Source organism: Quercus suber, unplaced genomic scaffold, assembly GCF_002906115.3.
Source record: "Quercus suber isolate HL8 unplaced genomic scaffold, Cork oak 2.0 scaffold_214, whole genome shotgun sequence".
NCBI classification, from domain to species: Eukaryota; Viridiplantae; Streptophyta; class Magnoliopsida; order Fagales; family Fagaceae; genus Quercus; species Quercus suber.
In genome coordinates, this window is record NW_027069672.1 from 57,501 (window position 1) to 76,723 (window position 19,223).

Here is a 19,223-nt window from a genome sequence, read left to right on the forward strand (position 1 = left end):
TTCCATTGCATGATTACATTCAAATCTAGGACTTCTTATTTGATTCTTTGGTTGAAATTGTTTAATTCTTTGTGGTTGTAGAACTTACCTAGGAAACTTACTCTTACTATGCAATTTTCTCATGAGTTTGGTTGTAGAACTTGCTGTATTTGGCTAAACATTAATATTAACAAACTTGTGTTTTTTTTTTTAGATGGGTAAGCCGTCCAAAATAGCTCAAATGTTAGAGCTTAATGGTCATCAAGAGTAACAACTATCTTTTGTGAAGCTTGTGTGGATGAGGTATTTAAGGGTAATTGACCTGATACCCACTTTAGTAAAAAGGGTTAGACAAATATTATAGCAACTTTTGAAAAGAAAACCGGAAAGGAATATCCTAGGGTGAAGTATAAGCATAAATGGGATAGTTTGAAGAAAGATTGGGTACTTTAAAATAAGTTGAAGGGAAATGAAACTGGATTAGGATGTGATGCAGCCAAAGAAACAATAGCTGCAACTGATGAGTGGTGGGAGAGNCACTTAAGGAGGGTTAGGTGATACTTCTGCTGACTCATTTTTTCCAAATGATGATAATGACGTTCATGAAAATGTGACTCCTAACCTCACATAACCACCTAACCCAACCACAAAAAAAAAAAGGAAAGAAACAAGTTTTACCATCATCCACACAAAGCAAAGGGAAGAAAAGGAGAACGGCATTACAGTTACACAACAACTTAATCGTGTCTGTGATGTTGTGGAGTTAAGGAACTCAGCTTTTTCAGTGGAGCTAAGTAGTACTATTTGTAATGTCATGGAACGCGTGTGCACCTTAGATTGCATTGAGAAGGGTTCCAAACTCTACCTCATGGCAGCATGTATTTTTCAAAAATGAGAAAAGAGAGAGATGTTTGTCATAATGGAAGAACTACATTTACAACTTCAGTTTCTGTAAGAGGAGGCAAGATTGTTAGGAGGGTACTATTTTGGCACTTAGGATATTTTATGTTTTATCCTATGAATAATGTTTTATGAAAGAGAGATGTTTAATGTTTTATTGTTTTATCCTTTGAATAATGTGGCTGTTAAGGAGATCACTACTTTGGCACTTAGGGTGTTTTATGTTTTATCTTTTGAATAATATTTTATGAAAGAGAGCGATGTTTTTAATATTTTATTGTTTATCCTTTGAATAATGTGGCTGTTATGATGTTTTAACTTGTTAGGTTGTTAGGGTGTTTGAATTACAAAGATAGAAGCTTGGTTGTATCTTGGAATAGAAAGTTATTAAATCAAGAGTTGGGACTTATTTTCATTATTTTCACAATTTTCTACCCATATATCAACTTTATTTTTTTCACCAATGTTGAGTTTGTTAGGTTTCTTGATAAAAAAAATTAAATCAGTGCTGTGATAGGATCATATTGTGTAGTGATTGACTAGTGCAATGGAACCATATTGTATTAGAGTGTTGAAATCTTTGTGGACTGATTGGGTAGTGTAGTGGCTACTGTAATTAGTGAATTTGCTGCATTACTGTTGGAAGGAAACATGTTACTACTGCAAGTAATCATTGCTGCATTACTGTTGTAATTTGTGAGTGTTGTAGCCAATTACAAGATTTAATGTTAAGAAGCGAGCTGCATGAAGCTAGCTGCATTAGGTTGTATAGCTGACATGTACTAAGATTATATTTAGACATGTGATTGATTGGAAGGGTACTTGATTGTAATAAACATGTGCTAATTGTAGGAAGCATGTGCTGATGCATTGGCAGTAGGTAATTAGGCAATTAGTTAGTTACTTGTCAGTTAGAGATGGGCATGAGGGTATAAGAGAAGATTGTAAGGTAAGGCAGGGGATTATATGAAATGTAATCCTTCTTTGCTTTTAATCATTCCTAATCTTCACCTATTTCCTTGTGGAGGCCTGGTTGTCTTTAAAATCAACTAAAACAATATCTTCAAGTTTATAAGATCAATTGATAGATTGAAGAGTCTTATTATTTAATCCTAGGAATAACTAAATAATCACTTAGCTATTATAAGTGGTTACTTGGATTAAGAGGTTCAAATAGAGGCCCATACAACAAATTTCTACTTTCTTGCATTGATGATGATACTTGCAATTTGTTATTTGGTTGTGAAATTAGTTGTAATTATCATAAGTTGACAAGCTAGTTGATGGATGAAAATTAGAAAATGGTCAAGAAATTCCAATTTGAAAAAAGTTATATCAATGTGTAAGCCTTTTGGTACATAAAAATGTGATTAATTTCAACACAAATGGTGTAACCTGTTTCTTCTTTTTGGTCGAAGTGCAACATCTTTTTTTTCTGGTGTAACCGGTTAACATATTAATGATTATATATATATATATATATATAAAATAATCCATTCTTTGGATCCACTAGGGGTTGTGTTAGGCATTTGTGCTTAAGTTATGTGATTCAAAATAAGTTTCAATAGCAGTACAATCCATTCTACTGTACAGTCCAGTCATTGCACATTTAGATGCACCCTCATGCAGGCACACATGCACCCCTCCGCAGCAATATACACACCACCTGTGCACACACACATGCACACTCCCCTGCACACCCTTACACACACAACTGTCACACCTACATACGCACACCCTTGCAGCAATATACGCACCACCTGTGCACACCCTTACACCTAGTTACAAATATCTACAAATATCAAGCCTACAATTGTCACAATGCCTATTTACAAATATCTACAAATATCCACCCATGCATACCTTTACAAATATCTGTGAATATCCACACTATTAGTACCTATCATTTAAATGTTTACTCATTTTCTTTATTGTGATTTATCTAATTTATTGTTATAATATTTTAGGTGATATTCTTATGGATTACAATGATCATATTGATAATAGTGATGAAGATTATTCTTATGATATGGAAAACGATAAATATGATGATGAGGAATTATATAATCTTGCTATTACTGGATGTCATGTTGCAGTGACATATTATATGAAATATATTGATAAACAACCTTGTAGAGATTCTAAACAAAATGGCTATATGTGGTTGATGGATTGTTTGACGGGTAATGAAATGAAATGTTATGAAATGTTTAGAATGAAGTCACATGCTTTCCTTCAATTGTGTAATGTTTTACAACATACATATGAGCTTCAGCACACAAGGCATATTAGGCTTGAAGAGTCAGTAGGTATATGTTTAATGATACTTGGACAAGGAGCTTGTTATAGGATGGTTCAAGAAAGATTCCAACATTCTAGTGAGACTATACATAGACATTTTTATAGAGTTCTGAAATGCCACACTTTAAGCCTTCTGACCCTACATTTAGTATAGTTCCAAGACATATACAGAAGAATCCATTGTACATGCCACACTTTCAGGTATTCATTTCATACATTCTAATTTGTTTCTAATATTTGTTAGGATTATTTCCTAAGTATCTAAACTTTATATTCTATTTTAGGACTGCATTGGTGCCATTGATGGTACACATATCCAAGTTGTTGTCGGAGATGACAAAAAAACTTCATATTATAATAGAAAGGGTGTGACATCTTTTAATGTGATTGCAGCATGTGATTTTTATTTACTTTTCACATTTGTTTTGGCTGGATGGGAGGGTGCAGCACATGATACACGTATTTTCTTAGATACTATCCGTCGACAATCTGTCAATTTTCCAAAACCACCACTAGGTATATAAAATTGTTATATATTAAATATGTATGAAGGATGCTATTTATGTACATCTTACATTTTTTTTTTTTTTTTACTAGGAAAATATTATTTAGTTGATGCTGGATACCCCTTAAGGAAAAGATATTTGCCAACTTATAAGGGACAGAGGTATCATCTTTCAGATTTTCAATGAGCTGGTTGAGGGAATCACATAGAAGAGAGGTTTAATTATGTTCACTCATCACTTAGAAGTGCAATTGAGCGAACTTTTGGAGTGGGATGAATAAATGGAAAATTTTGAAGCAAATGCCACCTTATGACATTAAGCACCAAAGGAACATTATAGTTGCTACTTGTGTTTTGCATAATTTTATTAGAAAACATGATAGGGAAGATGAGGGATTCAATTGGGATGAGCATGGCTTGGACAGACCAAGAAGCAATAGTAGTGGAGAAGGTAGTAGCAGACAAGCAAACGTTAAAAATATACAAGATGGGGAGATGAAATTTGTTCGTGACAAAATAGCTCGATCCATTTGCGGGTTGTAAACAATATTTTTATTATTCTTGTTTTGGTGTTTTGGTTTTTAATTTTTCGGATAAGAACTTTTTATTATTATAATGGATTGTCTAGTATTGATATTGTTGGCAATTAACATTTTAATATAATTATTTTTCTAATCAGTTTAATATCTTTTTCTTGATGAGTTATTTTTAATATTTTAAATTTGATAAACTTCTCTCCATAAATTTCAACAATGAAAACATCATTATTGTTGTTATTATTAATGTAATTGTTAAGCTTAATTACATATTTCAATAATAAAAAAACATTGATCACAAGAAAAATGACTATATAACCTTCAAAAAATAATCAAGTCATTTTTTGAAATTTACACTCAAAATAACTATTTATAAAACAGTTTATCCAAACGCTTAATATGGCTTTAAAAATAGAAAACGCATATTTCACATTTTCACCAAACACTTATCTGTGGTTTTTAAAATAGAGTTTTCAAAACGCATGTTTTAAAAACGTTAGTTTTTAAAACGCACATTTTGAAACAGCTTATCCAAAGAGACCCAAAAGAATGGTGAAAAACTGGTCCAATTTGTTTTACAAAACTACCCCCTATTACAAAACTATCCCCTATGGCTTTAAAAATAGAAAACACATATTTTCACATTTTTACCAAACACTTATCTGTGATATTTAAAATGGAGTTTTCAAAACGTATATTTTAAAAACGTTAGTTTTTAAAATGCACATTTTGAAACAACTTATCCAAAAAGACCCAAAACAATGGTGAAAAACTGGTCCAATTTGTTTTACAAAACTACCCCCTATTACAAGCTTCGTTTTGTTCTCACCCGTTTGTATCATTTCTTCATTTGTTTGTCTTTAGCTTTAATCCCTCTGCAGTAGTAAAGTAACGTGCTGCTTCTTTTATTTTTTATTTTTTTTCCTCGTCTTTGTTCTTCTCTACTAAATGGTTGTGCACCAGTGTGCCAACGTCCTATCATAACTTTTTTTTTTTACTGTGCATTGTTGGGTTTTTATTTTTTGTTTCTTTTAATTTATTTTTTAATTGGGCATAATTTTTGTTTTAATAAGCTCAGTGGGATTATTATTTTTTTGGTTGATTATTTGTTTATTTTTTAATTGAGCATAGTTTTTTTTATTAATAAGGACATATGAGTCAATTTATACCAATTTCAATTTCCACCGTTTCATTTTTCTTCTTAACCAAATAAATAAGTTTTTTATCTCTTCACTCTTCCATCCTCCCAATCAAATACATATAAGAGAAAACTAAATCTCTTCTATCCTCCTACTTTTCTATCTCTTCCTCATTTTCTATTTTCTCACTTTTTTACTCCTTCAATTAAACAAACCTAACAAAGGTAAGTTCATTACTTTGGATTTTGTAGCAAATAGCCAAATACAGCAAACTAGTTCAGTGTTTTTAGGTGTGCTTGTGGCCAACACATGGGCTTGCTCATGGACCCTCTACTTCTACAAGTGTTCCCAACTCACTTTGTAAATCCCAAATCTAGGTTCATGAATAAGCCCAACTAAACTCTTTTTTTTTTTCTTTGAGCAAACTAAACTCTAAACTCATTCTCTACCCGTCAAATTACACTCCTTTGTTTCTCAAAAAAAAAAAAAAAAAAATTACACTCCTTCAATTTCCTCAAATAAATACATTGTCATGGATAGTGTAAAAAAAGCTATAAATAAAGATAATGGGTCCAGAAAGAGTTTGAGTTTTGCTTTCTATTGGGCTTTTAGAAAAACTGGGCTTCAAAAAAATTCAATTTAAAGTTTATTTTCAATTAATAATTGATTTGATTTGTTGGTTATAATAATTTATTTTTTAAATGTAAAATAATATTATAAGTTTCTTTATTTTCGTGAAAACATTTTCCATCAAAAACCTATTGTTTTTATAATGCAAATAATCCAATGTAACAAAAAAACGATGTTGAGGTAGAACATATGCAACAAAATAGGAGGATTTAGAGGTTGTGGTAGATTACCTAAAGACATTTTTGAGTTCTTGTAATGCTGTTGGTGTATGTTACTGATGTTGTTTGATGTAGTTGCAACTAAAACTAGTTGAAGAGGAAACAAGAACAACCAAATCTTTGAGTGAAAAGTGGTTTTTTAGACATAACACAACTACATTTTAATCAATTTTAACCCAATAAACAAATAATTAAGGTAAAAATTTGGTAGCTAAACTAAAAACCACTTTTTTTTTTTTTTTTTTTTTTTTGATATGAATCATAATTGAGTTGTTGGTTATTATAAACTTTTTTTTTTTTTTTGAAACAATTATAAACTTATTATATAATGTCCTTTTTTTTTGTTTTTAATTTATTTTAAATGTTAGAAATTTAGAATATAATAATCATATATTAAGGAAGGGTTTGGTTAATCGCTTGTGTTTTACGCGTTATTGTCTCTCTCTCTCTCTCTCTGTCTCCCCGTTGATAACAACCGGATTGCCACACGGAGAGGTTTTGGATGATGAGAGCACCGATTGGATGAGATGATTGAAGATTCAAATATTGATGATCCATAAAATTCTACTACCACTACTATTACTACTAATAATAAATACAGTGAGCGAGAGAGAGAGAGACTGTGTGAGTGTGTGAGAGAGAGAAAATGGAGTTGCAAATGAAGGTGGCAGAGGCCGTACACGTGCTGAACCACGACACCCAGTCCTGCAACCGCGTGGCCGCCAACCAATGGCTCGTCCATTTCCAACAAACCGACGCCGCTTGGGAAGTCGCCACTTCAATCCTCACTTCCTCTCCTCCTCCACCACACTCCCCTTCCTCCTCCTCCTCTGCCGCCTCCTCCTCCTCCGCCTCCGCCTCCGCCGCCGATTCCGAACTCGAGTTCTTCGCCGCCCAAATCCTCAAACGGAAGATTCAGAACGAAGGCTGTTTCTTGCAATTAGGAGCCAAGGACGCCCTGCTCAACGCTCTCCTCCTCGCCGCCAAGCGGTTCAGTTCCTCCGGTCCTCCTCAGCTCTTGACGCAAATCTGCCTCGCTCTCTCCGCCCTAATTCTCCGCGGCGTCGAAAACGGGAAGCCGATCGAGCAGCTCTTCTACAGTCTGCAGAATCTGCAGAGTCAGGAGGACGGTAATATTGCTGTGTTGGAAATGCTTACTGTTTTGCCTGAAGAAGTTTTCGACACTCACAACACTGATTCGAAATTGACTTCTGCTTTCAGAACTCAGTATTGCCGAGAGGTTAGTTAGGGTTTTTCCACTTTTGTTTGCCTTTTAGAATCTCAATGCTTTGCTTTTGCGGAGTTTGATCGTTTCCATTTTTTTTTTTTTTTACTGCAGCTTCTCTCGCATACGCCGGTAGTTCTCGAGTTTCTACTGCAACAATCGGAGAAAAGCTTTGATGCTGCTACTGCGCAATTGCACGGTCACGAAAGGAGCAGGAAAATTCTGCGTTGCTTACTGAGTTGGGTATGGCATTTTTGTTTTTGATTGAATTGTGAATTTTTGTTGTTACTGCTATCAAATTGTGAAGAAAGAAAATAGAAAAGCCAAAACACGATTTGGAAATCCCTTGACGCCTACATTTTCGCTATATGACTTTGTTTTATATACTAGAGAACCCGAGGTTAACCCTAGACTGATCTAGGTTGCTTTCTATTATTGTTTTCTGATGCCAATTGCTGCTTTGTGCTACTTTAGTTTGAATTGAGTTGTTGCATTAATGAAAATGCCATTTATTATGGTTTTCTTAACATATTTAACCTTTTTGCACTTAGGTTCGAGCTGGGTGTTTCTCAGAGATTCCTCAGGGCTCATTGCCCGCACATCCACTTCTTAATTTTGTTTTTGGTTCTTTGCAGGTAATTCTTCTTAATTACGATGACTCTTGAACCAGAGTAATGATATTTATTGCTGTCTTATTAATTAATATCTGCACTTGTTGGTTTTACAGGTTTTATCTTCATTTGATCTGGCCATTGAAGTTCTCATTGAACTTGTTAGTCGACATGAGGTATGCTCGTACCTTTCCCACTGACAATGTGTGCACTTTCAATGTATGTGTATATAACTAGGGGTGCTAATGAGCTCAGCCATGCCAGCTTGAGGCCGGGCCAGTACTTGCCAGCACCATATGTTTGAGTAAAAATTGCTGGTCCAAGCCGGCATGGCCTAGGCCCGGCCCTAGCTTGAGGTGTGCCTGTTTAATCATAGATATTCAATGTGCTTGGTCCGAGTCACATCAAAAGGAAATAATTGACAAATGAACATTAGAATCAAACATTACACTACGCTTGACTCTACCAGTCCATTAACTGTCAAACTCAAGCCAGGCCCAAAATCTTATTAGGCCAAGCAAAATCAACACTACTTGGCCTTTAATCCGGTGTTGGTGTTTGCATTGGTTGCACAGAAAGGTTTGAAATAGTGTAAGAATATAATATCTGAATTTCCAAATCAATTAAAGGTTCATCCTCCATCAATGCGTCTAGCATGTGTATTAAAGCCTAAGCTACCTTCATAGCTCGAGATGCTAAAATGGTGCTCTGATGCCATGGTGCAAAAAATGACATCATATTATTATTTATTGTACTACCACTACATTACATATGTTATTTGTCAAGAAATACTTCTGAACTTTTGCTTATTCAGATTCCACATCTATATTATTTGCAAGCATAAATCAAGCTACATGCCTTTAACCTAACAAAAAATTGAGATAAAATTTTGGGAAATAACGCATTAAGTACACTTTCGAGTTTACCAAGTTACTACCTCTCATTTACTATTCCTACAAATGTGGCTAATAGGTTGGAGAGGTTAAAGCAAAAAATTTTGTGGGGCACTTTTTGGAGTATAAAGTTCTCTTTGGTGGCAAGGGACACTGTGTGTTCTACTATTGCTACAGGTGGTTTGAGGATTCAAAGGTTAGGGAGCTTTAACCAAGCGCTAATGGGAAAATGGTTATGCGATTTGGGATTGAGGTCACACATTTATGGAGACCCGATTGTTACAAAATATGTGGAGGAATGGGTGGTTGGACTTCGGGTTCGGTTAGAGTACCTCATACGTATAGCCTATGGTGAGTATTAGTGGGGGCTAGGGCACTTTGCAGCAATTTGTGTCTTTTGAGGTGGGGGACGACACTCAATTAAGGTTTTTGACATGATGTTTGGTGTGGAGGTCATTCTCTAAAAGAGTTGTAGCTAGACTTGTATGCTTGCTCACTTGATCAAAATGCCTCAGTTCATTTAGTCATAGATATAGCCCAATAGGTGGGGAAGGCTGGATCTAGAGTGTGTGATTCATAGAGGTTTTCATGATTGTGAGTTGGAGTTTGTCAACTCTTTCCTAGATCTTTTACACTCCAATATCCCTAGGAGGGAGGGTTGTGAGAGGATGTATGGAAATTTAAAGGGAGTGGCATCTTTACTATTCGCTCTTGTTGTGAAGCTATCTGAGGGGTACGTAATTCTTTCCTTGGAAGAGTGTTTGGTGTGTTAAGGCTCTTCTAAGGATCTCATTCTTTGTTTGGACAATAGCATGGAGGAAGATTATTACTTGTGATAATCTTATCAAGCAAGGATTTACCTTAGTTGTAGGGTGTTGTATGTGCCAGTGTAGTGGGGAGATGGTAGATCATATTTTGATTCATTGCGATGTAGTCTATGATTTATTGAGCCTGGTTTTTAGACCTTCTAGGATCCAATTGGGTATTACCAAGGAGGGTGGCTGACCTTTTGTTTGGGAACTCTTCAGAGATTTGTAACATTTTACCGTTATATTTGATGTGGCTATTGTGGAAGCATAGAAATAACTGTACTTTTGAAGCTTGACTGAGTGAAACTCTGTTTGATTGGTCCCATGCTTGGGGTCTTGCAAAAAGTAACACTGTTATAGATTTCTCAGAATCACTTCTATTTTATGCATCATTTTTTGTAATTCTTTTAGGTTATGGAGTGATTATCATTGTGAGCATGAAATGACCTATTTTATTATTCATTATAAGAAAAGTTTGTGCTGCACTTAATATCTTGTCTAATTTGAGTTATGATTTCTTCTGTAGGGGCTACCCCAATTTTTATTATGCAGAGTACATTTCCTTAAAGAAGTGCTTCTTCTACCAGCTCTTACTAAGGGAGATGAGAAAGTTATTGGTGGTCTTGCGTGCCTGTTGTCGGAAATTGGGCAGGCTGTACGTTTTGATTATGTGATTCTGTTCTTTGTTATTGTGCTATTCCAAATTATTTTTGAAGGATTTTTTGCATTCAACTTGTCTAAGACTTGTTCGTGTCATTAGTGAAAATGATGCTTTTTTTTTGGGATAGTATGTTGTTAGTGGAAATGATGCAACAAGGTTTGATGCTTATTTATACAAACATCTATCTTTTTCTTTGTCATTAATACATTTGAATTTTATAATGTACCCCAGGCACCATCTCTGATTGTAGAAGCAAGTGCTGAAGCACTTTCTTTGGCGGATGCACTCTTGAGGTGATATCTCAGTGTTATAATTCTCAACGTAATAATTTTTCCTGTTTAATGTTTTTCCAAGCAAGGAATAGAAAGGTTTACTTAATGAGATATTGTTCAACATAACATTTTGAAACATATTCTCACTATGTTCTCTTTGGATGACTTTAGATGTGCTGACAGCTTTATGCTTGAGGCTTGTGAATAAGTTCAAATATTAAGCATAAAAAAAAAAAGCAGTACTGAGGATGAACATGGGAAAAAGTAAACATTAAGGACTTTTTTTTGGGTTGGGGGGGTGGGTGGGGGAAGGGTGTTTAAACATTAAGGACTTTTTTTTTGGGTTGGGGGGGTGGGTGGGGGAAGGGTGTGGTGTTCAAGTTTAGACACCAAAGATCTGTGATATAGGAAACATACATAAGCATGTTTGAGATAAACCTTTGTCATAGGTTGACGATTGTGTTTCACCTTGAAATGCAGTGTTTGTTTAGATCATATAGCCACATATAAGCTATTCTCTATGAAAATTTTTATTTGTGATATCTCTGACATGTTCAATACCTTGGCAGATGTGTGGCATTTCCAAGTGAGGACTGGGAGATTGCAGACTCAACTTTGCAATTCTGGTACTGCTATAATTGATTTAATTGTTGTTTTTTCGGTTTATCTTTCTATAAGAAGTCGAGCTTCAAATTAGTAGAAAAGAAAGATCTTGTCGCATTTTAATCCAATCACCTAAAGCTTTAATCCCTTGTAAATTGGGGTCAGTTATGGACTGTCATTGACCAATTGGGAGAATCACATGTATCCTTTTCTACCATTCTATTGCTTCCCAAATTAACATATCTTTCCTTGCTGCTTCTATCTGTGTTATTTTAGGCATATCTTTGCCTCTTTTTACTATAAGGTAGGGAGCTTCCCTATGATTGGCTTGGCAATGCCTTTGGGTTCATCTTTTAAGGCGCACGTTGTGTGGAACCCTATTTTAGAGAAGATGGAGTGGCAATTATCAAGATAGAAGAAATTATATTTATCTAAAGGGGGAGGAATGACCCATTAAAAGCACACTATTGAGCCTTCCTATGTACTATTTATCATTATTTTTACCATTCCACCCTATGTCGCAAAAAGATTAGAGAAGTTACAAACAAACTTTCTATGGAATTGGTGAGGTATGAGCCTAAGTTTCATCTTGTGGATTGGAATACTGTGTGTTGTCCAGTCATGTCTGAGGGATGGAGTGGACAAGATGGGGGCCTTTGATAGAGCTCTATTAGGGAAGTGATTGAGGCGTTTTGGGTAAAGGGGACTCCTTTGTGGAGAAGGGTAATAATGTTAAGTATGGGGCAACAAAGTGAGTGCATAGCACATATACACATAGGTGTATGGAAGGGTGTTTGAGCAAGTGGGATGGCTTTGTCAATGATGTGCAGTTTGAAGTTGGAGTAGGAGACAAAGTGCGTTTTTGGCATGACAGGTGGTTTGGGGAGCACCCTTTAAAGGAGCAATACCCTGCCTTATATTCGTTGGTAGCATATTAGGATGTGTTGGTATTTGCTTATTGGGTAGGTGGCACTGGTAGGGGTGAGAAGCATTGGAATGTTTGGTTTGTTCAATTTTTTAATTGTTGAATTTTTGCTTGTATTGTTGTATTCTAGTAGGCCAACTACTGAGGACCTGGGTAAGATGTGATGGAGATTGCTTGGGAGTGGGTGTTTGATGTAAGGTCTTATTATGGTGTGTTTCATGCCCCTAGGGTGATTAGTTTCCCCTGGAGAGGTATTTGGTGTGCCAAGCCCCCAAGAGGGTGGCTTTCTTTGTGTGTACTGTGGCTCCGTGGAAGATCCCAAGTCCTAACCGATGATAACCTCCAAAAACGAGGATTCATATGTAGATTGGTGTTGTTTATGTGATGTAGAGTTGTGTGATTTGCTCTTTTAGGTGGAGTGGGTGATGTCAAAAACAATGATGGACTTACTGGTTGGTTGGTGGAACTGGCTTGGTAAACTCCCATCATGGTTGTGGAATTTAGCTTTCATGCGTTTGATGTGGATGTTGTGGAGGGAATGGAATAGTCACACCTTTAACGATTTGAAGCTTCGAAATTTTAGTTGAAGACCTTTATTAGACAACTTAGAGATTGGTCCAATGTAATGGAACCGAGTGATAGTAGTAATATCATAGAATTTGGTTATTTGTTTTTGTTTTCATGTAATCTTTGATATATTTTTTAGGCTAACTTGTGCTTTTTACGTGCATGAGGTAGTTTTGTGATAAAATACATTATTTATATAGCAAAATAATAATTGGTCTTTGGAGGATGGATTTCTAAGTTGAATAGGTGTCCTCTTGGTTGTGGTGTTTGGAGGTGTATTAGGATGGGTTGGAATAGGGAATCAGGTGCGGGGTGGCGACTAGCCTCTTGGAGAGGCTTTTTTGGTATTTTATGAGAATGCTTCTGATCGGGTGGCTTTAGTGGAGTCTTTACTGGTGAGGCAGCAGGGCAAGAGAGGATTTGGTATTTTGAGGTTCCATTGTGGTAATGATTGAGAGAGGATTTGGTATGTGAGGTTCCATTGTGGTAATGATTGGTAAATGGAATCAGTGGCGGCTTTTCATCATCTCTTGGAGTCTCAACTCGTATTGAATGTCCTCGTGTGAGGTGAAAGTTGAGGAAGAATGGGGAATTTGATATTTGGTCTTTTAATAGCGTGTTGAGGGTTTCCTTGGAAAGGTATTTGGGGAGTCAAGGCCCCTCAAAGGGTTTCCTTTTAAGTTTGGACAGTGGTGTGGGGAAAGATACTCACTGGTGATAATTTGAGGAGAAGAGGTTATTTTGTTGCGGACAGGTGTTGCATGTGCTAGTGTAGTTAGGAATCAATGGACCATCTTTTAATCATTGTTTTGTTTTTGTGGGGGGGGGGGGGGGGGGGGGGGGCTCTTAGTTGTGGAGCTTTTTTTTTAGATCATTTGGGATCACTTGGGTTCTTCCTAAGAGAGCGCTAATCTTTTGATAGGATGGAAGAATTCGTTAGGGAAACACTCTCCTGACATTTAGAATTTGAACCTTTGTGTTTGATGTGATGTATTTGGAGGGAGTGGAACACTCGCATGTTTGAGGATGTGGAGAGCTCGGGGTCATCTCTTTGCCTCATTTGTAGGCACTTTATTTGATTGGTTCATGCTTGGGGACTCAGTTCCAGTGATTCCCTTCTAATGTTTATAGATTCTCATTTATATTGTACATAGTTTTGAGTGTTTTTCAGTTTTTTAAATACTTTTCTGGTTGCTTTGTGTCATTTTTTCATAAGTAATCTTTCTTGAATAAAATTTTTCTTATGTAAAAAAAGAAAAGAAAATGGTCTTTGTCGTACTTGACCAGACCTTCTTAAGCAACTCTTTCTCATCTTTTTCTAAATAGGAGCCACCCCTATCTAAATAATTTCATCCCTTAGTTTGTCTTCCTTAGTAATCCCACTCATCCATCTTAATTTCTCATTCTAGTTACTCTCATTTTATGAGCTTGTTTCTTTTTAGTAGTAATTTTTTAGCAGTCATTCATTTGGTACCATAAAGCATAGTTGGTTTATGTAATCCTTTAGAATTTTTCTTGCGTTAATTATATTTTCCCCCCATTAATTATTAGTTCATTTGTAATTCCTCTCTAATCTATAAAATCAATCAATGTCCACCTTGAACTATTTGAAATAAGCCAATTGCGGCGCCCCCCCCCCCCCCCAAAAAAAAAAAAAAAAAAAAAAAAACAGTTACTAAAAGCTTGTAGAGAGTGAAAAACATTTTAGATTTTTCATTGGAAAGTTATATGGAGGGTGAAACCTCCAATAATAGTTATCCTTTTCTGCCGATCTATCCTATCCAAAATCATACTCTCTATCAACTCCTTACTTGACATGTCATGATGCTTTTTTTATTGAGCAAGACTTAGGTATAGTACTTAGGTGCTGTTCCTTAGGTTTCTCTTTTAAAATTTTGCCATGTGGATTTTTTCTCATAGGATATAAGTGTATTTTAAATTAGGTAGCTATATGGCTGAATCTTAAAAATGGAACTTAAGGAACAACACCTAAAGTATTGTACTTAAGTTTTGTTCTTTTCTATTAATGTTATTTTAGGCCACATGTATTCTTTTCCCTATGAATTTTTTTTTTTCTAATGGAGTTTTATGAAAATATGAAGGTTTTTCTTATTCGTGCATTTGATTTTGATGATTCTATGATGTTTGCTGCTAATTTAGAGCATCATAACTGTGAGCATAATTTATCTTTCCCCAGGTCCAGTCTCGCAAGCTATATTCTTGGCCTTGATGAAGATAGTACAAAAAGTAGGAAACATGTGGAAGAAATGTTTTCTTCTTTATTCTCAGCGTTGCTTGATGCGCTTTTATCACGTGCACAGGTTTATTCTGTCTATTTCTCTTGTTATATTGTGATCATGGATTAAAGATTTTTTTAAGGTTTAATTACTGTATGTCTTTTTTGGTATTTGATTTTGTTGGTTTGTTCATTAGATTATGATGTCAAGTGAAGAGTTTTAGGGGCATCTTCATTACATATTGCTGCTGTGCTTTTTTATATAAAAGTTTAAAATTTTGAACTTTTTAAATAACATTTTATGTTTAGATTGTCTGTTGAGCAGATGCTACATGTGTGGTTTCTTTTAAAGATTAGTGGTTAGTTTTGTAGCATTCAAATTAAAACATTTGGAAGAAATTGATTTCTTTGAATGCGTTTATTACTTGCTAAACAGAAGTAGATTAGTTGTTATGTATTAGTTTATCAGCCAAGATAAGGAGGCTAGTATGGCAGAGCTTATGAATATTATTTATGTAGTTGTTGTGAGGGTCAGTGGAGAGGATAAGATGTGTTGGAAGCCAGCTAAGAGGAGAGGTTTTGAGGTTAGTGTATACTACCGGGTTTTGACTTGTGCTGATGATCATTCTTTTGCTTAGAAAAGCATCTGAAAGCCGAAGATCCCTTCTAGAGGTACTTTCTTTGTTTTTGAACTGCAGCCTTGGGGAAAATTTTAACAATTGATAATTTAGAGAAAAGGAAAGTTTGGATTTTGGATTGGTGTTATATGTGCAAAGGTAATGGTGAAACAGTAGACCATCTTTTACTCCATTGTCATATTGCTACTGATTTCTGGTCTATGTTGTTCGGTTTGTTTGTAGTTTATTGTTTGATGTCGGAGACTCTTGTTGATCTACTAGCTTGTTGGCAGGGGAGATTTGGGCAACATCACAATGGTGTTATTTGGATGGCTGTCCCACATTGTTTGATGCAGTGTCTTTAGAGGGAAAGGAATAACCAGGCCTTTGATTACTCTGAGAGGACCTTACCTGATCTTAAAAATTTTATTTTTCTTAAAAAGTTTGTAGGGTTGGATGTCTGTTGTAGGAAGATATTCTCTATGTTCAGTTTCCGATTTGATGAATCTTAGTAATTTGCGTGTTTGAATGTTTGGTCCCCAGTTGTATACATCTTGTATACTTGGGTGACTCTTTTTTTGAGTTCGATAAAAATCAGTATTTATTATATATATAAAAATCTCATTTTGTTTTGTTATTTTTTTTTCTGCCTAGTGTAAGATTTTGCAATTATTAATTGCAGTTTTATATTTTCTTGACCACTTAAGAGTTGAATTACATGAATGGAATTTGGTAATTATTTTTAAAAACAAATAGGTGGTAGCTTGAATTGATGATGTCTTACTTGATATTAACGTCAAAAGTGTATGTTAGAGGTGAACCTACTCCTAAATTACACTTCCACTGAATTTTTGTCAGCTTATTGGGAACATAGTCCAAAACCAGTCTTTATTTTAATCTATTTACCAAAAAAAAAAAAAAACAGGTACAGGTACTCTAAGTGATGCTAGAGTTAGTTTGTATGAGCTAATTCATTGTTGTCTCACTTCTTGATGGTAACCAACATAGCATCAAAGCCTATTGTATGTGAGGCCCTTAATTTGAGTCCTGTTGACTTCCATTCTATTCTTTTATGCTCTGTTTGTTTCGATGAAAAATATTGTGTAAAAATAGTTTTCTATGTTTTCCAATATTTAGTAGCATTAGAAAAAATGATTAAAGCAAAACTATCTTTGGTCAATATAAAAACTACGGCTTATTTTTAGAGATTGTTTTCTACTAATGCTTTGTTTGTATCAATAGAAAACATTGTGTAAAGATAGTTTTCCGTATTTTCTAGTGTTTGGTAATATTAGAATAAATGAGTCAAAGGAAAACTATCTTTTGTCAATATAAAAAGTATGGCTTATTTTAAGAGATTGTTTTCCACTAATTTTTTTTGGAAAACAACTCTATCTCACAGTAAGCTATATAAGGTAAGTTATGAGATTTTTTTTTTAACTTATTTAAGGTTGCTACCAAACATAAGGAAATGAGATAGTTTTATGGAAAATGTTATTAGGAAAATAATTCATTTTCTAGAAAACATCATTGCAAAAACAAAAAGAGTGTAATTTTTTTTTTTTGGAAAAACAACTCTATCTCACAGTAAGTTAAATAAGAGAAGTTAGGAGATTTTTTTTCAATTCATTTAAGGTAACTACCAAACATAGGAAAATGAGATAGTTTTATAGAAAACACTTTTTGGAAAATGAGTCATTTTCTAAAAAACATTATTGTCAAAACAAACAGAGCATTATTTTTTGTTTGATGTTTAATTCTATTTTCATTCTGCCTGTGCAAGACATGCATTTAATTTTGTGTTGTTGAGTGGGCTAGCAAGCAGGGAGTGTTAGGGTTAGGGTTTTTATTTTTTGGGAGGGGAGGGGGGTGGGACAGCTCAATCTTTTGAGACCGATGGTAATGAGCAGTTGATATTCTTAAGTACTTTAGGTGATGCTAAGGAGGCCTAATTCTTCTGTTTTCTTGGTTTATTATTGCAAGCTTTTGAATACTGGTTGATTTCCTCCTGCGTATGCTATGTAGCAGTATGAATTGGTTTTCAAATAAACAAGTGGGAGTTTTGGAGTGGGGTTTTTGGGAGGCAGTTAGAAAGACGGGCACCATACACAACAGTGAATTTGAACTTCTTTTGTATAAGTTGTTGTGAAAATAAAAATGTTGCCTTAGCTGAACGTTCTTTAATTTGAAGACATGATTTTTCAACCTCTCATGTTCATAAAAAAGCATTTTGCCAAATTTGTGGTCTCTCTTTTTATATCGTAATTTTTGTATCTTTGTTATGTTACTTAAGTTGGTAAGATTTTTTTAATTCTTAGAAAATTTTCCTAAAATAAATGATATGAAGAACTTGTCTATGACAGGTGGATGAATCTATATTCAATGATGAGAGAGGAAATCCTGACTTGCCTGATGGCCTTGTCCATTTCCGGATGAATCTTGTTGAGCTTTTGGTGGATATTTGTCAGCTTTTAAGTTCAGCTACATTTATACAAAAGGTGCTTCTTTTATAGTATGGTTACTATGTGTATATCTGAACTGGTGCTAAGTTCCTTTGTATTGTATAACTTATTTGTTGTTGTACCATAGATGTAGTCAATGATATAGTGCTTGAAATGAGACATCATGATTAATAAGCCTATAGGCTGGAGGAGTTGTTGGTTGAGTGCTTTCTGAGAAAGTGATGCCTAGGTTCCTCATCAAAGTTGATGGAGTAGCTTTCTTTATGGGGACAGCTGCTTGAGATCAGCATTTGTGATAGTAACTAGCTCAGAGTGTTTGAAATATAAAACCACCTGACGCACAATGTTTCCTATGGAAAAGCATTTGGAAGGATAAAATCCCTGTTAAGGTAGCTTTCTTTACAAATGAGAGCTTGAAATCAACATTTGTGATAGTAACTAGCTCAGAGTGTCTGAAATATATAACCACCTGATGTGCAATCTTTTCCTCGGAAAAGCATTTGGAAGGTTAAGGTAGCTTTTTTACGTGGACAGCTGCTTGAAATCAACATTTGTGATAGTAACTAGCTCAGAGTGTGGGAAATGTAAAACCACCTGATGCCCAATATTTTCCTTGGAAAAGGATTTGAAAGGTTGAAGTCCCTGTTAAGGTAGCTTTCTTTATGTGGACAGCTGCTTTGGAGAATTTTGTCACATTAGATAACTTACATAGAAGAAATAACATTTGTTTGGCTCAAAATTTGGCATACACATTAAGAACATAGATAACATTTTATTCAATGTGAGATTTTCAAAATTTATATTCAATAAAAAGTTATTAAATGGCGTCACTTGATCTAGGAGTGTTTATGGAAAAGCATTTGGAAGGATAAAATCCCTGTTAAGGTAGCTTTCTTTACAAATGAGAGCTTGAAATCAACATTTGTGATAGTAACTAGCTCAGAGTGTCTGAAATATATAACCACCTGATGTGCAATCTTTTCCTCGGAAAAGCATTTGGAAGGTTAAGGTAGCTTTTTTACGTGGACAGCTGCTTGAAATCAACATTTGTGATAGTAACTAGCTCAGAGTGTGGGAAATGTAAAACCACCTGATGCCCAATATTTTCCTTGGAAAAGGATTTGAAAGGTTGAA

The 19,223-nt window shown here is 35.0% G+C and overlaps 1 protein-coding gene and 1 pseudogene across 1 annotated transcript in view; both read left to right on the forward strand.

Annotated features, from left to right (window-relative positions):
- Positions 1-4,184, forward strand: part of LOC112015576 (uncharacterized) — a 10,791-nt pseudogene extending 6,607 nt beyond the window's left edge.
- Positions 4,185-6,622: 2,438 nt separating this feature from the next.
- Positions 6,623-19,223, forward strand: part of LOC112015510 (transportin MOS14) — a 29,629-nt gene continuing 17,028 nt past the window's right edge. Inside the window, exons 1-9 of the mRNA XM_065779576.1 lie at positions 6,623-7,448; positions 7,548-7,676; positions 7,985-8,068; positions 8,161-8,220; positions 10,273-10,401; positions 10,639-10,700; positions 11,249-11,305; positions 14,972-15,095; positions 17,991-18,125. Of these exons, the coding sequence (XP_065635648.1) occupies positions 6,855-7,448; positions 7,548-7,676; positions 7,985-8,068; positions 8,161-8,220; positions 10,273-10,401; positions 10,639-10,700; positions 11,249-11,305; positions 14,972-15,095; positions 17,991-18,125 (1,374 nt within the window). The 5' untranslated portion in view covers positions 6,623-6,854. The remainder of the gene's footprint in view (positions 7,449-7,547; positions 7,677-7,984; positions 8,069-8,160; positions 8,221-10,272; positions 10,402-10,638; positions 10,701-11,248; positions 11,306-14,971; positions 15,096-17,990; positions 18,126-19,223) is intronic.